The sequence below is a fragment of the Squalius cephalus genome, assembly GCF_949319135.1.
Source record: "Squalius cephalus genome assembly, chromosome: 2".
Taxonomy (NCBI): Eukaryota; Metazoa; Chordata; class Actinopteri; order Cypriniformes; family Leuciscidae; genus Squalius; species Squalius cephalus.
Genome location: NC_137123.1, coordinates 16,461,556 through 16,480,169, shown reverse-complemented (window position 1 = coordinate 16,480,169; position 18,614 = coordinate 16,461,556). Strand labels below are relative to the sequence as shown.

Genomic DNA, 18,614 nt, shown 5'->3' with positions numbered 1-18,614 from the left:
GAATAGCAGTTTAAGTCACTTCCATTGGATTCGAGAGAGAGACCAGAAGGTTTCAGCATGGTTTTTATGCATTTTTTTTATAATAATAAACTTAAAGTTCTATAACTTTTTTTAGTTTCACTTTTTTCACTCAAGCAATAATCTGCCAAATGTCTTCTTTTGGCAGACCAAATTTAAGTCCAAAGCATTCAAGATTTACGACAGTTCACAGATTGTTCACATTTAAACCTGTGTTTAAATGACAGTGTGCCCGAGTTTCTTTCTTCTGTTGAACACAAAAGAAGATGTTTTGAAGAATGTTGGTAACCAGACAGTTGACGGTAGCCATTTACTTACACAGTAGGAAAAAAAATACTATGGAAGTCAATGGGGCCCATCAACTGTTTGGTTACCGTTACCGACATTCTTCAAAGTATCTTCTTTTGTGTTTAACAGATGAAAGAAATTCATATAGGTTTGGAACAACTTAAGGGTAAGTAAATGACAAAAGTTAAATGTTTGGGTGAACTATCCATTTAAGTTGGAATGGTCTATTTTCAAAAGGGGATTAACAGGTAATAAATTGATCATCCCCTAAAAATATATAATTTTATATATATATATATATATATATATATATATATATATATATATATATATGTAAAATAAATTAGGCCTGTATTCATTTCATTGAAAACAAAAAACAACAAAACAATTTCGGTCATTTTTGACCAGGCGAGCAGCACCAGAAGGTTAAAAACAAAACAAAAAGAGATATTTACATTTTTAGTTTGAGGAACTTATGTAATACATAGTGCACAAAGCTTTAAGTAATAAATGAGGGGATTTAGTTCAGGAAAATCCCATTTATTTTAAACGAATCTGTTTGATTCATAGAATCGGTTCAAACCGAATCAGTAGCCTACCCATGTTCCAATATGGGGGTGTGGTAATATCCCGACGTATTATTTCTAAAATGATTGGTATTATTAATGTAAATATAAATAATAATCATTTAATTCACAATATTTATCTAACTTAACAGTTTTACTCCTACACAAAGTCCCTAACGGTCGAGTGAATTACAGCTTTAGTTTGCGAATCATTTCTCCTGAATCAACTCAAAATAACGGTTATTTGACGTAACGGGAATTATATCTGTCTTTGCATTGTATCGTTGGAAACTTAAATAAATTATTATTCATTAAATACTGATTAGACCTTGTTTTTTTTAGATTAGACCATGCTTGCTTACAACAGATGAGGAGAGTTTGCTAGGCAAGTTTCCCGCTCGGACACAATTCTTCATCAGTGAGAAGGAGCTGAATTCACAGTCGGTGTAACCCAGAAAAACTCCTTTAAAATGTAAGTGGAAGAGAACAGAAAGATGAAGAGATCATATGAGGTGAGAGAAGACTACGGGAAAGAAGTGTAAACGAGATACAAAGACACACTTACTGAGATTAGCAGAGGAAACCGTTTTTTTGTTTGTTTAGCCTATCTAAAACACAACGAACCCATTACTATTGAGAAACATGCATCTGTCTGCAAACATAACAGATATAATTTACATCCTAAATGCTTTGAAGGGTTGTAGAAAGTTATCAGATGGATTAGTGCTGGTTTCATTTATATTTCCCCTTCATGAACTGTGTGTCTCTAGCGGGCGACAGAAGAACTGCGGTCGGCAGAGAGACCGTGATGTTGCACCATCAAATCAAGGCCACTTCTCTCTAAAATACTTACTTTATTTTTGTTTATAAGTGTGTGAAAATGGACATACATGAGATGAGAACAATTTATATACATTAACAAGAAACAAAATTGACTTAATATCACATAATACATGCCTCAGATGAAAATATAAGGTCTTTTTTTCAGTAATCAGTTACATTGTTGTATTAGTCTATATTTTAAGTTTTCAGAATATATAATTATGCGTTATTATTATTAATACACATAGCTAGATTTCTGTACTCATGTGTTAATGCATTGTTAAAGCCAATGTTTCACTTTTGATTGAAAAATCCCTGTAAAGATTGAGGTAAAAAAACAAAACAGTTGAAGTTCACCGCTCAAACAGACTGGTTAATATTAATCTATACAAGCTGATAATGGCAGCCTTTTGAACTATAGTGTATGTAAATATATATAATAAACCATCAGTATCATATGGAAAAATAAAACCAGCATTTCTGAGAAAAAGACAAGAAAACAAATAAATAAATAGGCTATTAGTTTAGTGTGGGAGAAGCTCATTTCTTTTCTTTTTTTTTAAAATGAAAAGCTCTTATTCTAGAGAGCATCTGATTGGCTGAAAATCGGTGGAGTTCAAGATGATGCCATTGATATTTTTGGATCTGTCTCCTGAAGGAAAAATATTTTGTCTGCTAATAGTGATTTTTTTTACACTGTAAAAAATGATTGCTGTGATTATTTATCAAAACTTAAAATTCAACATTAGAATAAGAAGTAATGTGTTGTTTCAACTTAAAAAAAGTACTTGTTTGTGCTTGACTTAAAATAGTAAGTTTAGTTAACTTTAGTTTAGTTGGATATTTAAGTTATCTCAACAAATTTTAAGTTAAGAATTGCAGCTACATTTTTACAGTGTAGGTTTTAGGAAATAGATGAACTCAATTCAGATCTCCATTTAGTCACCAGTGTTTACTGGAGTCTAGTGTGAAGATCTCTGACTGAACCTTCTCTCGTCTACTGTTGTTTCTTCTTATCATCCTCCCAACACAAACTTACTATACACATTCGCTAATGGCACTTCTTTCTTCAGGGGCTTGAACCTGCAACCTTTGGCTTCCCAGCTCAATGTTCAGTCTACATGTTAGAGTTAGCGTTCCCATCTTTTGTTCACTTTCACTATCACAATGACACTTGCTTTTTTTTCACATTGCCTTTCCTTCTTACTGTTTCTGCCTTGTAACTAAGTTTTCTCACTCTCCTTCCCCATTTTCTCAACGTGGAAACTGCTGTCGAGTAGAATTGCGATGTCAGAAGGGAACTTGTGCTATTGTCTGCAAACTGGCTGAACGTTAAACACTTACTAGCAACAAAATGCCATATTAAGCTCAGTTAAACACCGAGCATGATGTCAACCTGGTGCATTTCAGTGCAAAACCGGTCTGAATCCAAACCTCTCATGCTTTCATGAAAGAGGAACAATCTCAGTCCTTTCGGGAAGTGGATCTAATCTAAGATGCATGTGTTTGGTCTGATCTGTGTAGATCTGAGGTGAGCTTTCAGATGTGTGCGCTCCTCAGAAGTTGCTGAAGATTTCTTGTTTCTTGCTCCAGTCCATAGGGGGCGCTCTCTTGTTGGCCCGTTTGGCCCGGGCTTTCTGCCTGGCCTCGGCCGCGGTCAGGCTCAGTTGCAGGCCGCTCTGCCGGAACGGATCTCGCTCCTCGGATCTCACATCTCGGTTTGGTTTGCGGGCGTCATCGCTGGACTGATGGTCAGAATCTGTGAACTATGAAAAGATAACACAAGTTGTAATTCATTATTGCTTTATTGCTTAAAATAAAATGTATTGTGCATTTTACTTAACTTTTCTATTAAATAATGCACTTTTTAAATGATCTCAGCTAACATGAGCAACGTTACAGTCAATATTTCCTTCTGTACAGGCTTTGCACATTGTTTTATTCAAAGTGACAAACTCTGCATTCAAGGTGTAGATATTTTGTGTTTTGTATTAGATTTTTTCGCCATAAAGTATTGAGAGTTACAGTGAAGCACATACTAATAATTATAATAATTCTTATTTTAATTGATTAATTAATAATACATTGTATTATTAAATTAATAATATACCATATTCATTTATTATTATTATTGTAACAGAAGTTCCTTTATCCAAGACAAAGTTCTGCCATGGGAGACATTAAAAATAACTTTAATAATTATTATTATAATAATATTATATATTATATATAAATATTATATATATTATATATAATATAGTATAATTATCAAATTATTATTATTATTGTTGCCACTATACTAATAATATATACTAATGATATATAAATTAATTATTTAAATAATTTAACATACTGTTAAATTATTATTAGTATGATTCTTATTGAAATTAATAATAACAATAATATATCATTATAAAATTGTTAATATTATTGTTACCATAATCAATTATAATAATACAAATATTAATATATCATATTGTTAAATTATTATTATTAATATCAACAACCACAATTATAACTATAATTGTTCAATTATTATTAGTTTTACCAAAAACTGCTATTTTTTTACTTTTAAATGTATTAATAATATACAATATTAAAATGTAAAATGAAATTATTATTAATATGATGATGATTAATAAAATGAATAATAACAACAATAATTATCATATTATATCAAATTATTAAATGACTATTATTATAATTATTATTGTTAACCAACAATAAATAATTATTATTAAATGAATTCATAATATATCAATAAACTATTATTAAAATCAACAACAACAATTATAATAATAATAATAATTATTATTATTCTAATTCATTAATTAATAAATAATATATTGTAGTATTATTATTATTATAACATAATTTCCTTTATCCAAGACAAATTCTGCCATGGGAGACATTAAAAGAATCCTTAATTAACATTTTAATAATAACCAATTTAATTGTTACCAATAGTAATAATAATAATATATCATATCAATCAGTTATTATTATATATCAACAACAACATACTAATAATATATGTTAATTCATTAATAATATTTCATACTCTTAAATTATTATTATTGTTACCAACAACAACAACAACACTATTTTCACTATTAACTTAATCATCTACCATATTAATAAATGATTAGAATAATAATAATATATCATCATAAAATTGTTACCAACAATAATTGTGGATGATAATAATAATAAAAGTTGTGAAGTTTGATGCAGTGGTTTTACCCTGATGCTGGTGTCGAAGCTGCTGAGTTCAGCGCTCGTCTCTGATAAAGTGGATCGGGACGAGGAGCTTCTGTGAGTCTGGTGTCTGGGAGAGCCGTTTGTGATTGGTGGATCTGTCAGTGTGATGTTGATGATTGGTGGAGAGATCCTGGGGGCTTGTGGGAGCGGCGGGGAAGCAGAGACAGGGCTTTCTGTGCTCGTCTCGGGGCCTTCTATGATCGGCCCGTCCACACAGTCCTCTGTTTGAAGGAAATCATTCAGAAATATAATTACAGTCATAACTGATTGCATACATACATATGACACGCCATATACCAACTGGCTTCTTTGTTTGTTCTGAACATTAGTAATGTTTGCATAGAGCATCGCCATGTTTTGCATAAGCTTTCCTTATAATGAACAGTACCAGTCAGGTGGGGTTAGAAAAACACAAAGCATTTAAATATCATCTTTCCAGTGTAGTTTGCTTCTGTGGACTTCTCCAGAACTTGCCAGACAGATGTATGAGCATGTTTTATGAACATTCAATTTAACATTCAGCAATATTATTGCTCTGCCTGCATTGACACCATTATATGAGAACTGAACTGAGCTGGATGATGACAACGCGGTTTTCTCCAGAGCGGCTATATATATAAATGAACTAAATTAATATCTTTTTTACAACAAAAATTAACCATCTTAAGCTGGACTATGACGCGATTTTCTTCTAGAAACAAACGTTTTTTGCATTATTTTCCTGTTATCTCGGTAAAGCTGCTTTGAAACTGAATCTGTATTGTAAAAAGCGCTGTATAAATAGAGGTGACTTGATTTGGCAAAAGCCCATTCTGTACCTTTAAGATGAGTAGATGTGGGCACGATGCCCAGTCGATTGAAGAGCTCATCTGTGTCTGGATCGACCACCAGCAAACGCGTCTCTGTCCCGCCGGCCTTGATCAGCGCCACCACCTCAGCGTGACGCAGACCCTCAATACTGCAGTCGTTCACCTGGAGACACACACGAGAGATTACTTTGTTAGGATAGGACAATATTTGGTCGAGATACAACTATTGAAAATCTGGAATCGGAGGGTGCAAAAAATCGAAACATTGAGAAAATCGCCTTTAAAATTGTCCATTTATGTTGACGATTGTGCTGCATTCACTCACAAAAATAAATGTTTTATATAGGAAATTTACCAAATATCTTCATGGAACATGATCTTTACTTAACATCCTAATGATTTTTGGCATAAAAGAAAAATACAATGTACCCATACAATGTATTGTTGGCTATTGCCACTAATATACCCGTGCGACTTGTGACTGGTTTTGTGATCCAGGGTCACGTTTAGTTTGCAAGATTACAATTCAGGCCTTGATCGAATCCCAGCGCATTCAATTCGAGCTACACATGATCAAAACATGACGGAAGAGAGACTGAACCTGTGCGTTTCTGGGTAGAACAGGATCTTATTCACATGCACACTTGTACTCAACTATTTTATTTATTCATTATATCATTTCATATAATATTATATATAAAAGAATAAAATACATTTTAATTATATCATTTATTATATTATAATTTACTAAATATATTATTTTTATATTACATAATATTAAATATATTTTATGTATACTATATAACTTGTCAGGTGCCACACACACTTGTGGGTCAGCATGTGTCCAGCAGGTGGAGACTGAGGCCATGTCACTTCCTCTTCCTCTTCCTCTGTTTGAAGAAGCCTTACATAACTCACAAACTCTCATCTGACTTCTCTTTTCCAGCTGTCTCTGTCTGATAATAGTGTTTGGGGTGTGTGGGTTCCTGTGGCTGGTGAAACGCATGAAAACTGATGTAATGCATGTGAAAGTATGTGGGGTTTCCTGACGTTCCTACAGGAGGAAGGGTGTTTTACCGTGAAATAATAATACGCGGTTTGTCAATGACTTATTAATAAAGCAGTCAAACATGCAGGGCGTCCCAGCCATGTCATAAGACTTCTGAGGAATCTTATTCAGAAAGTGCCATGTCTAAAACCAGTGATGCTTTTTCCTCCTAATGTTGCTTTGAACAGCATTTTTGAAGTTTATATGAGATTAATTAATGTTGAATGTAATTTTACGTGTTAAACTTTCGACGTCCCACACCATTTGTGATGTAGTTTACCTCAAAAAAATGCACAAATCTAGTTTGAAAGTTGCCACTTGAGATGGAGCTATTAAATCTTAAACATAAATTCATGATGATTTAGTGAATTACTACTTTGTGAAGTGAATTGCTTCCTATGAATAAGTGTTTTGCTATTTATACTCAAAAGCCTTCGGAGACAAACACAGTTGACTGGATTATACGCTGTTCGTCAGTCATAATTACTGATCTGTCTTCGATAATTACAGAAAACGGGTGCAAATTAAATCCATTAGGACGGATTTGCTCTCTCTGACGATCACGGCGTCTCACACACGCAAACTCACTCATACACACACACATACACGCACGCACACTGAAATAAAAGCAAACTAACTCCCTGCTCTAAAACGGGATCCTCCCTTCACAAAGTGAACAAACCAAACAGAGAAACATCCAGGCGTTTCTCTTCGACTGGCTAATCTGTCTTTCTCCAGAAGCGGTTTAATCTAATCTGATCCAGTGCTGCTAATCTGGGCTAATCAAGGCTCATGTAATCCCTTCCGATCACCTCGATGAGCCGGTCTTTCGGCCTCAGTCCCGCGTGCTCCGCTGGAGAGTCGGGGTCCACCGAGCGGATGTACTGACCCGGGTGGGACTTTTTGCAGTGCAGGTTGAAGCCATAGCCCTGCTCGCCCAGGGTCATGTGACACAGTCGAGGGCGCAGGTCTTTCGTTACCGCGTCCACCTCCGATAATGCCTCCTCCTGGAGAGAGAGAAAAACAACAGAACGGAAATTAAATGGAGAGGAATTATAATGCTCCGTTAGGTCAACAAAACTGGAAAATTGCCTGTTTTAGGCTAATAATTAGCTAATGAAACCCGATTAATAAATAAAGCAGAGGAATACAGTGAACGTGTTTGCTACAGGTTTTGTCTGGATGTGCAATCAGTCCACATTAACTGTAGGCTATATTCTGTATTTTTATTTACTTAATACTTATAATTAGGGATGAAATCATTTGTATTTGTACAGACAGAAATTCTCATCAAACACATTTTTTCTGGTATTTTCTGTTAAGACAGTTCGCTGTGGCATTAATATTTTTGTATGTATTTGATCGTTTTACATGTTGTTCAGATGATCACTTCCTGTCTAAACACTTCAAGTCGTCATCTGATTGGTTGAAATCTACAGGATGTCCCGGAGACGTGTGTGTCGCGTTCTTTTACGATCCGCCTGGAAACAAAGATGCCGTGATGCCAAACCCCCTCATGGAAAAGAACGCTGTCATCTTATTTAAAAATATTCAATGGTACAACCGTCTTTAATCACATTATACATTTTTTGTGCAATCATTTAGGCTTATTTATCTAACTAAAATAATCACTTTAATTAAAATTAAAATGAACTCCTTTCTAATAGTCAATGTAAAAATCATAATATGCCAAATTGCATTTTGTTCATATATGTGACCCTGGACCACAAAACCAGTCACATGGGTACATTTTTTCAAACTGAGATTTATACATCACATGAAAGCTGAATAAATAAGCTCTCCATTAATGTATGGTTTGTTAGGATAGGACAATATTTGGGGCGAGATACAACTATTGAAAATTGGAGGGCGCAAAAAAATCTAAACATTGAGAAAATCTCCTTTAAAGTTGTCCATTTATGTCCGCGATTGTGCTGCATTCACTCACAAAAATATATTTTTAATATATTTACAGTAGGAAATTTACTAAATATCTTCATGGAACATGATCTTTACTTAATATCCTAATGATTTTTGGCATAAAAGAAAAATCAATAATTTTGACCCATACAATGTATTGTTGGCTATATACTCGTGCTACTTGTGACTGGTATATATAATTAATATTTTATATTCATCAATATTATGATTATGCTCTCACCAATGTTTAGGTGGGGTGCATGAATGTAAAAAGCCAATTTTCTCATTCAGAGGTGCGTTTCTCAAAGCCAACTGTGGTCGCAAGATCAGTCGTTACCAATAGAGTTCAATGGCACTTCTGGTTTAATGACAGACATTATATGATATATGCAGGACCCTGGACCTTCGCGAGGACATGCGAGCGTGTGTGCGTGACCATTGGCTCGTTTCCTTCAAGAAGTGAAAGACGCCCAGCAGGAATAAGGGACATTGTGTGAGACACCATGTCACTTCCTGTTCTAAGACAATACAAGGGTGGTGTCTGTTTGTGTCCCATGGGGACGAGTGACTGAAGAACCTCGCCTTACAAACACACATGTGCTTTACCTCCTGAGGGTGAGATGCCGCTTAATCTAATCTCACACACACACACACACACACACACACACACACACACACACACACACACACACACACACAAAACAAAACTCTCACTGAATTCTGGGAAAATTTCCCAGAAATCAGATACCCCGGACCAGAGAGTGTGTGAACAAAGCAGGTAAATGAGAATTAAGGTCACCAAGAGAGAGAGAGAGAGAGAGAGAGAGAGAGGGAGAGGGAGAGGATGAGGACAACGAATGAAAGAAGAGAGACAGAGAGAGCTGTTTTTATAGCATTTTACTTTTTCCCAAGGTCCACCTGCACTGCAAAAAGTGAAAATGTGTTGCCTTAAAGAGCTATTTCCTTAAAGGGGGGGGTGAAATGCTATTTCATGCATACTGAGTTTTTTACACTGTTAAAGAGTTGGATTCCCATGCTAAACATGGACAAAGTTTCAAAAACTAAGTTGTACGTTTGAAGGAGTATTTTTGTTCCAAAAATACTCCTTCCGGTTTGTCACAAGTTTCGTAAAGTTTTTTTCGAGTATGGCTCTGTCTTACGTAAGATAGGGCGGAATTTCCTTATATGGGTCCTAAGGGCACTTCTCCGGTAAGATCGCGGCCGCGCGCGCACTCGTAGACTAGAGCAAGAGAGTGAAAGCAGTTCGCCATCAAAGCGCCCTGCCCGGCTTTTGGGAAGTCAATGTCACCAAAGAAGTGTGTTTTTGGTTGCCAGGGCAAGACAACCCTGCGTTAAGGAACCAGTGGATGGAGTTTGTTTTCCTGAGCATAAACGGAGTTGTGTAGTTGTTCCCTGCATTTCGACGATGATTGTTTTATAAACAAAGCCCATATCGACGGATTTGCAGATCGTCTAATGCTTAAGGATCGAGCAGTCACAATGATAAAGGTTCGCGGTCGTGCGTTGGAACGGTGAGTAAAACTGTTGAACAAATGTCTGTGTGTTGTCACTAGCTTGGCGCGTTAGCACAGCTAAGCTTCGCCCACACGGCCCGCCCCCAGCCGCTCGTTTTTTTCCGGAAAGACTCCGTACAGCCAATCTTTCAATTAAAAATATAATAAAACAAAAGACTTTTTGGAGATATGAAGGATGCAATATTACTCTATAGGTACTCAAGATTAACAGGAGATTGAGTGAAAATGAGCATTTCACCCCCCCCTTTAACTTTAAATTATGAAGCACATATTTTAATGTATGATGCAAGTCAAGGTTTCTTGCGTGAATAACAGTCATACTTAAGTTTGATAAACAGTACCTATAGTGTACCTACCACATGCACTACTGTTCAAAAGTTTGGACTCAGCAAGATATATATATATTTATTTCAAGTCCCCCTGTGGTGAAAATTAAGTTCTTAATGTTGTTTATGTGTCTATGTGGTGTTTTTAATGTGCTTTAAGACAAACCATGTGTAAATTCATAAGATATAATTCATAAGTGCAGTGAACCAAAGACAGTCTCAAAAACACGCTTTGAAATCGCTGGTGTTTCTGACGTCACAAACTACCTTGTAACCAATCAGATCAACGAGTGATCGTCAACGAGTGGATCTCTGAGCTGAGTGAGTGAGTGGAGGCGGGGCTCATTTGCATATTCATAGAACCACGTATACTAAATGAGGCAAGGGTGTAGAGTTACATTCAAGCTATTTTAAGGCGTTTTTAAGGAAAAAACGCTTAAACGTCATTTTGGTGATCAAAGATGAGTTTTAAAGGATACAATGATTGACTACAGGGGGACTTTAAGAAAAAATTATAAAGAAATTAATACTTTTATTGAGCAAGGATGCATTAAACTAATCAAATAGTTCTTTTGGATTTTCTGAGTTCTGTACAAATACCTACAAATACTAATACTAATCATGTCGAAAATGACTTTGCAGATCCACATAATAAAGACATTGCCGCTTTCACACAGAAGACTAATGGGCTTCACTGTACCTGCGTGCTGGTCTGTGATGTGCTGAGGTCAGTGCTGAGGTCACAGACGGGTTCAGTCTCGGGCGTGACGCTGGATTCAACAGTGAGTTCGGTGAAGGGTTCAGACTCCGGTTCAGTCTTGGGTTCACTGGGGGACGGCGGAGACAGGAACACGGGCGACGCCAGACGGGCACAAGCTCTGTAGAGCGGGGAGCCGTTCATCACTCTTCCAGGGCTGCTGGGACTCTGAGAGAAATACCAGGAGACAATACAGTCTGTGGTCAGTTCTGTACTCAGTAGTTTCAGTGGTCAGGTGTGTGAATGCCAGTATTGTTTGTGTTGTGAGCAGTCAGATGCCAGTGTTTAAGGAAGCTGCTTTGAAACTGCTGTTTGCCAAGACACAACCTACTCATAATTTAAATGAGTTAAATCACAGTCAAACTAGCCTCTTGAAGATATGATCGGCTTCCATACAAGTTCAGTACTATAATCATAAAGATCTATATAAAATGATAAGATAAGCCACAAGTAATATGTGTTTTTGAAGCTCCCTTAAAGTCCCCTTGTAGTCAATGATTTTATCCCTTAAAACTCATCTTTGATCACCAAAATGACATATTTAAGCGTTTTTTCCTTGAAAAAATTTCTTTATGCCTTAACATAGCTTGTATGTAACTCTACACCCTTGCCTCATTTAGTATAGGCGGTTCTATGAATATGCAAATGACCCCGCCTCCACTCACTCACTCCAGCTCAGAGATCCACTCGTTGACGATCACACATTGACCTGATTGGTTACAAGGTAGTTTGTGACACGTTTTTGAGACTGTCTTTGGTTCACTGCAGTTTTATGGAGAAAATACTCAGCAATGGTGTTGACTTATGAATTTACACATGGTGTGTCTTAAATCATATTAAAAACACCACATAGACATATAAACAATATTAAAAGCTTGATTTTCACCAAAGGGGGACTTTAACTGTGGTAAAAACACAGGAACATGAGACCTCAGATGGCTTATTTTGTTGTTTACATGATGACAACAACAGCAATTTGTAGCAAGTTACATAAATAGATTCAGTAATACTAATAAGACTCAACAATTCTTCCACCAAGTAATTCAGTTAATTAGCTCAATACAGGCTGTTCATGGTTGCCAAGCTACTTGGCTCATTAATATGGCTCATCTAATCAGAATTAAGAGTCAGATTTATTACAAAAGCTTCAAATCAGATCAATATTTACATGAAGCAAAGTCAGGAAGAGTTCAGTGAGGCTCACGGCATCAAACTTGAACACATAAATTACGCTTATAACTACAGGCTGAAATACACTACATGACTTTTAAAATCTTAAACTTTCTAAACATTAGAATGACACATTTCACTCAAATGATTTTCTTTTACTGACACAATCCATTTTGGGAAGTTATAAGTGTCATGTGTAAGCTCAAGGGCGGAAATGTGTGAATACACTAAATGATTAAGGATCACATACTGCCAGACTTTCAAATTGTTCCGAATGCAAGGTCAGAATGCAAAAACGTGCCTTGTTGCAAGGAGACGCATGACCAAAAAAATAATAAAATAATGTGTTCTAGAATTGACTCAAAATATCAAACTTGCTTGATCTCCAACTGGACGGAATCATAATCTGACGCTGAAAAGTCAGAGTCTGTAGCTGTGTCCCAATTCAGAGGCTGCATCCTTCGAAGGACGCGGACTTAAAAGGCCAAGCCTTCCAAACCGTCATGCACTACACAGTTTTCTGTGAAATTTGACGGGCTCTGAATTTTGGCAACTAGCATTGAGTCGTCCAGACTGCAAATTGGGGCAAAGATATGTGCCAAAGTTGTGTAGTGTAGGTATACCAGCCTTAAAGGGATACTTCACCGATTAGCATTAAGCTTTGTATCAGTAGAAACCTGGTAGTATTTTCGAATGACCGTGCTTCCCTCCCTTATGTCCCGCTGAGACGAGAGATTTCTGTATTGTGTGTCTGGAAAAAAACCTCTGTTGATGCAAAAATCGTCATTTTCCGTCATCTGAGGCTTTTTTGGCCAGAGGCGAGAGACTACAGCCAGTAGGAGGAGCTAGTTCCGCATGTGTTCAATCCGCCCATGGGGGATCTCACGATAAAACGGCGTCTTTTCAGTTTCGAGTCAACTAGAAGCCTATTTGTATCATTTCTTCCGATACTGCCCTCTGTAACCGGTAGGCGTGGCTTGGGAGTGGCCTCGTAGGGCAGCGAAGCAAGTGCATTCTGGGAGTTGTTGTCTTTCATCCACATGAGCCAAAAATAAATTTTCTGGCTTTTCTCAGTCTAGAAGGCACCAACTTCTAAAATAATTTCACATTTCTACTACATAAATGACCCAATTTAAATACACAGTCATCTTTCCAGCGGTGAAATATCCCTTTAATAAAACTAGAAAACACTCTAGAACAGGGTTCACCAATCTCGGTCCTGGAGGGCCGCTGTCCTGCAGAGTTTAGCTCCAACCCCAATTAAACACACCTGAACCAGCTAATCAAGGTCTCACTAGGCATACTAGAAACTTTCAAACAGGTGTGTTGGAGCTGGTTGGAGCTAAACTCTGCAGGACAGTGGCCCTCCAGGACCGAGATTGGTGAACCCTGCTCTAGAAAGAATACAGAAATGGCTTGTTACTGGAAAAGCAACACTTTTTAGTTGGTTTAGTTACTTTTAGTTTCTCTCAAACACTGTTAGATGGTTGTTGGATTGAATCCCATTGCAGATGGCGTTCAGAAAGTCTGCAGCTAAAAATAAAACAAACAATAACATGATTGCATGTTGACTATCACTGGATTTCATGGCTTACAGGACTCTTGCTGTGTTCTGATCCTATATCCGTCTGCTGTCAACACACCTCACCTGACCTGGACACATCGAGGCGCAGGTCGTCTATAAAGAGCTGTGTGTGTGTGTGTGTGTGTGAGAGAAAGAGAAAGTGTCTTTGGGTGGATTAAAAAGAGGGTTTTCCCAGCGATGCCATTAAAGGGGTCATTAATATGTTTCATTAATATGGTCCACTTATAACGTTAGTAAAGGTTTTTTGCACAATATATATTTGACCATTATATGGAAAAACTATTATTTTCAACCCTCATTCTGAAATTATCCGTTTTTAAAGGGCAGCTCCTTTAATACCTGTCAGTAAACGGCTACTGTTATGATTGGCTAACGCACAGGAAACAGTATAATTGCCCACTCACTATTGCACGTGAATAAGTGTTTTCAAAACATTATCCGTAAAAAAATGTCATTTACATACAATGCATCTGTATACTGTATCCAGTGTAGACAGCGTCACTGATTATAATGCGTTCTTTTTGCTTTTGACGTGACGCAACGCAACGCTCACATCCAGTGTAACCAAATGTCAGGCGTTAAGTGACTGAATGCCAGTGGGCGGGGCCTATGGTCCAATAATGTAAAACTATTGGTCGATGTACTGCTCTGGAGGCAGTCATATGCAAATGTATTTGCCCGTGTGACGTCACAGATCCCGCAATATCCAAACAAGCCGTTTTTGGAGTTTGATTAAATAAATGCTTTGTTTATAATGAGGAGGATATTTTAAGCTATGAAATGTACAGGGTGTTTTAATGGTACAAAGACCTCTTATATGTCAAAAGATCAAGGAAAATTTGATTTCTCATGTCTCGACCCCTTTAAAGAAATAAAGAACAATTTTTGGCTCCCCAACAATTTTTTCCATTTTCCATTTTTTCTCAGTGTGAATTGAGTTTTTGATAATCTAAAGAACCTTTTCCACTATAAAGAACCTTTTGTGGAATTGAAAGGTTCCATTGATGTGAAAGGTTCTTCACAGATGCTAATAAAGAACCTTCATTTTTAAGAGTGTATGTCTATATGGTTTTTATTAAGTTTTAGATTATTTCGTTTTATTTATTTTAGTTTTTAGACTAAACGAAAATGAGAAATGTTGCATTGGCAACTAGCTGAAATAAAATGTTTTTTATAGTTATTTCATTTCAAGTAATGTTTATTTTTAATGATGAAAATGAATTTTTTCATTGTTTTATTTTTAGTATTAGTTAACAGTAACAACCCTGCTTTGCATAGTTTTGTCACGTAACCTGACATGTCCACATGCCTAATTTGACTAACTTCTATCAAGTGACACATTCATTTCCTCCCGTTTTACATTGAGGGTTGGATTAGACTAAAAACTTGGCGTTCCCCTAAAGAGCACATGCACAATACAAGCACTTCTGGAGCTTATAAAGGTCCGGAATAAACAAAATGTGGCACATGGAATTGAATGAACCATTCTGAATTCTCAAATCCCAACCCTATTCTTCATACAGTATGATCTAAATATAGCGCACAGCTCCTCTCTGGGCTGGATTTCCCCTAGACTTCCTCTCAAAGACTCTCACTCACACAAGAGGAAGGTGCATGTACGGAGAAGGAGAAGGTATGGCCACGACATGCCATGTTTCCAAGTCCACCTATCCTGAAACCGACGGCTCAGTTGCATCGATACATTTATGAAAATAATACCTTATTAATGAAGATGCCCTCTGAGCTCTGTCTGCTGTAGATAGGCGTGGCGGGGTCCCGTGGGGAGGCGCGAGGAGAAGACGCCGCAGAGGAACGGGCAGACAGAGAGCCCATCTCAATCGCCCTCTCCTCCGTACACGGCAGCCCGTGAAACTTCAGGAACTCGTCTGTGACCCGGTCCACCACCAGCAGTCTGGTGCGGTGCTCCACCTCCAGGATCCGCTCCACAACCTGAGAGACAGGGAAGAGGAACCACTGAAACGTTTCACACAATACCATGGCATTACCACTCGCTTTTTGGTACTATGACAATTTAATCATAGTATTTTATTCTTTGAGGTACCGTGGGGTACCATAGTACAGAGCCCCTGAGGGAACATGGGAGGGAAAAGTATATTTTTAAAGCAACACTAAGGAACATTTTTTACCTTAAAATAATGTTTCCAAAATCGTATGCCAAACCGGGTCGCGTTTCTGTAGTTCGAATGAAACATAAGAAAACTACAAATTTGACTTGCTTTACGTCATGCGCTACAATAGTCATTATTTAGTTTTTCTTCGTTTCTGATGTCACAATACATCATACTTTCATGATATCATGCAACATACTCTACCTTGTCTGTGGACATCGTTCATTCCAAAGATAAACTAGATTTAATGGTTTCGTGTTTGCTCGCAAAACTTTTACTCTCCCAAAGGTATTGCGTTCCCAGAGAAACTTTGCATTCTCTTGCAAAATCACTGAAACTAAAAGTTTTTCCTCCCACCTCATGTTACTTCCGAAAAGTTTCTCGGGGGAACGCAAACATTTTGCTAGCGTATGCAAAGTTTCTTGCTGTAGCGCAAAAATTTCGCTAGCGAACGCACAGTTCCTTGCGGGAGCGCAGAAGTTTTTCTAGCGAATGCAAAGTTTCTCGTGCGAGTGCAAAAGTTTCGCTAGCGAATGCGAAGTTACTCGCAGGAACGCAAAGTTTATCAGGGAACACAAAAGTTTAGCAAGAGAACGCAAAGTTTATCAGGGAACAAAAGTTTTGCAAGCGAACGCAAAGTTTCTTAGGGGAACGCAAATGTTTTGCTAGTGAGTGCATAGTTTCTCACAAGAATGCAAAAGTTTTGCTAGAGAACGCAAAGTTTCTCGCGGGAACACAAACATTTTGCTAGAGAACGCAAAGTTTAGGAACGCAAAAGTTTAAATAGGGAACGCAAAGTTTCTCGGAGGAACACAAAAGTTTTGCTAGAGAAATCAAACTTTCTCTGAGCAACAAAAGGTTTGCTAGGGCATGCAAAGTTTCTTGGGGAACTCAAAAGTTTTATGAGAGAAAGCAGAAGAAATGACATTTTTACTCGCATCTCATTATTCTTTTTTACCATTAACCATGTCCCTTAAGGGCCCTATACCATATAAATGCTATGGTGCATGAATATTATGTCATTCAGCATGGAATTAGCATTTTACATATTTATTGTACTATGGATCACCATACTTTTAGATTGAAAGACACTACAGTAAAAAGTAAAGAAAGATAATCAATAAACTTATTGCACTATTTCAAGGCGGTCCCCAATTTATTTATTATAGTTTGTCCCAGTAAATAATAACTATGGTAAAATGTGGTTACCACGGTAAATGTTTGTTAGGGTGGAGGCGAAAGTCTCGTAGGTTTCGCAGAGGCGAGAAAACTGTTTTCTTAACATCTACACACAATGATACAATCTTAAGCAAATATACATTAACTCTGTCACGTTAGTGTGGAAAAGCCTACAACACGACCGGTGTCTCAACTCAAAACATACTCAGATCCCTATCTAGACAGCATTGCGGGTCTCACGCGCGTTCCGAATGGCGTGCTTTACAGGATGATGCTGTCTAGGTAGGCATCTCACTGGATTTTTATGGGACACGTCCCCAGGTGAAGTGGTCCAACAGGTTCTCCTCTCATTACCTGCTGATGCGTCTCTCCCTCCACGTTCTCCCCGTTGACCTCCACCACCCGGTCGCCGGACCTGAGCCCGGATAGGTCCGACGGGGAGCCCGGCTCGATCTTGCGGATGTATTGCGCTCCACTGTTGCGCTCTCCGTGCAGATGAAACCCGTACCCACGATCTCCTTTAGTCAAATAACACAGCCGCGGACGGAGCTCCCGCTCCAGGATGTCTCTCTCCAGAGTGTTCGCCATATCCAACCGCACTTGAGTTCAGTCACAACATGAATATATGCTGCTATATGATGAGTTAAGTTTTAAAGGAGGCATTATTCCACATGCTGAGTCTGCAGGCGTTGATTCTTAGCCGTTGAGAAAATAAACAACATAGCCTACAAAAACGATGAGAAATAATAGCGATTTTTTTTTTTTTTTACTATTTCAAAACTAAACAAAATACATAAAAAAACACCGTGTCCTCGGTTTGTTTTATTAAATCCCGCCGTGTTAAAAATATGTTTTCTTCAATTTGTGTTGTAAAACAGATCTTTACACGAGTGTATCGTCCACAAAATGACTCTCTTCATCACACTTACAGTCCGATAAGTTTTGTTCAGGAGACGTTCCGTCGGTCACGCGCATTCCACAACCGTTCCCAGTGATAAAAGGATGCGTGTTCTTCTTCAGAAATAATATAATCAATCAATAATAGTCCAAATGAGTCTCTGAGGCATCAGTGTGCGAGTGTGAGAACGGAACAGGTGGAAGAGGATGAGAGAAAACTGTAAAGTGTGTGTGTGTGAGAGAGAGAGAGAGAGAGAGAGAGAGAGAGAGAGAGAGAGAGAGAGAGGAGAGAGGATTCGGATTG

General features: G+C 37.5%; 1 protein-coding gene across 1 annotated transcript; it reads right to left on the bottom strand.

Annotated features, from left to right (window-relative positions):
- Window positions 1-2,592: 2,592 nt before the first annotated feature.
- On the bottom strand, window positions 2,593-18,011 carry nherf2 (NHERF family PDZ scaffold protein 2). Its single transcript, XM_079895244.1, has 7 exons — window positions 17,768-18,011; window positions 15,825-16,055; window positions 11,294-11,518; window positions 7,625-7,819; window positions 5,774-5,927; window positions 4,938-5,176; window positions 2,593-3,460 (listed from the first exon to the last, which is right to left on the bottom strand). The coding sequence occupies exons 1-7, from the start codon at window positions 17,999-18,001 to the stop codon at window positions 3,251-3,253; spliced, it is 1,488 nt and encodes a 495-aa protein (XP_079751370.1). The 5' UTR covers window positions 18,002-18,011; the 3' UTR covers window positions 2,593-3,250.
- Between the last annotated feature and the right edge of the window lie 603 nt (window positions 18,012-18,614).

Excerpts from the sequence above, each read along its gene's own strand:
- nherf2 (XM_079895244.1), bottom strand. The coding sequence starts at position 18,001 with ATGGCGAACACTCTGGAGAGAGACATCCTGGAGCGGGAGCTCCGTCCG. Across the intron at positions 5,177-5,773 it reads CACATCTACTCATCTTAAAG|AGGACTGTGTGGACGGGCCG; the intron begins GTACAGAATGGG and ends TCCTTCAAACAG. Across the intron at positions 3,461-4,937 it reads GCTTCGACACCAGCATCAGG|TTCACAGATTCTGACCATCA; the intron begins GTAAAACCACTG and ends ATCTTTTCATAG.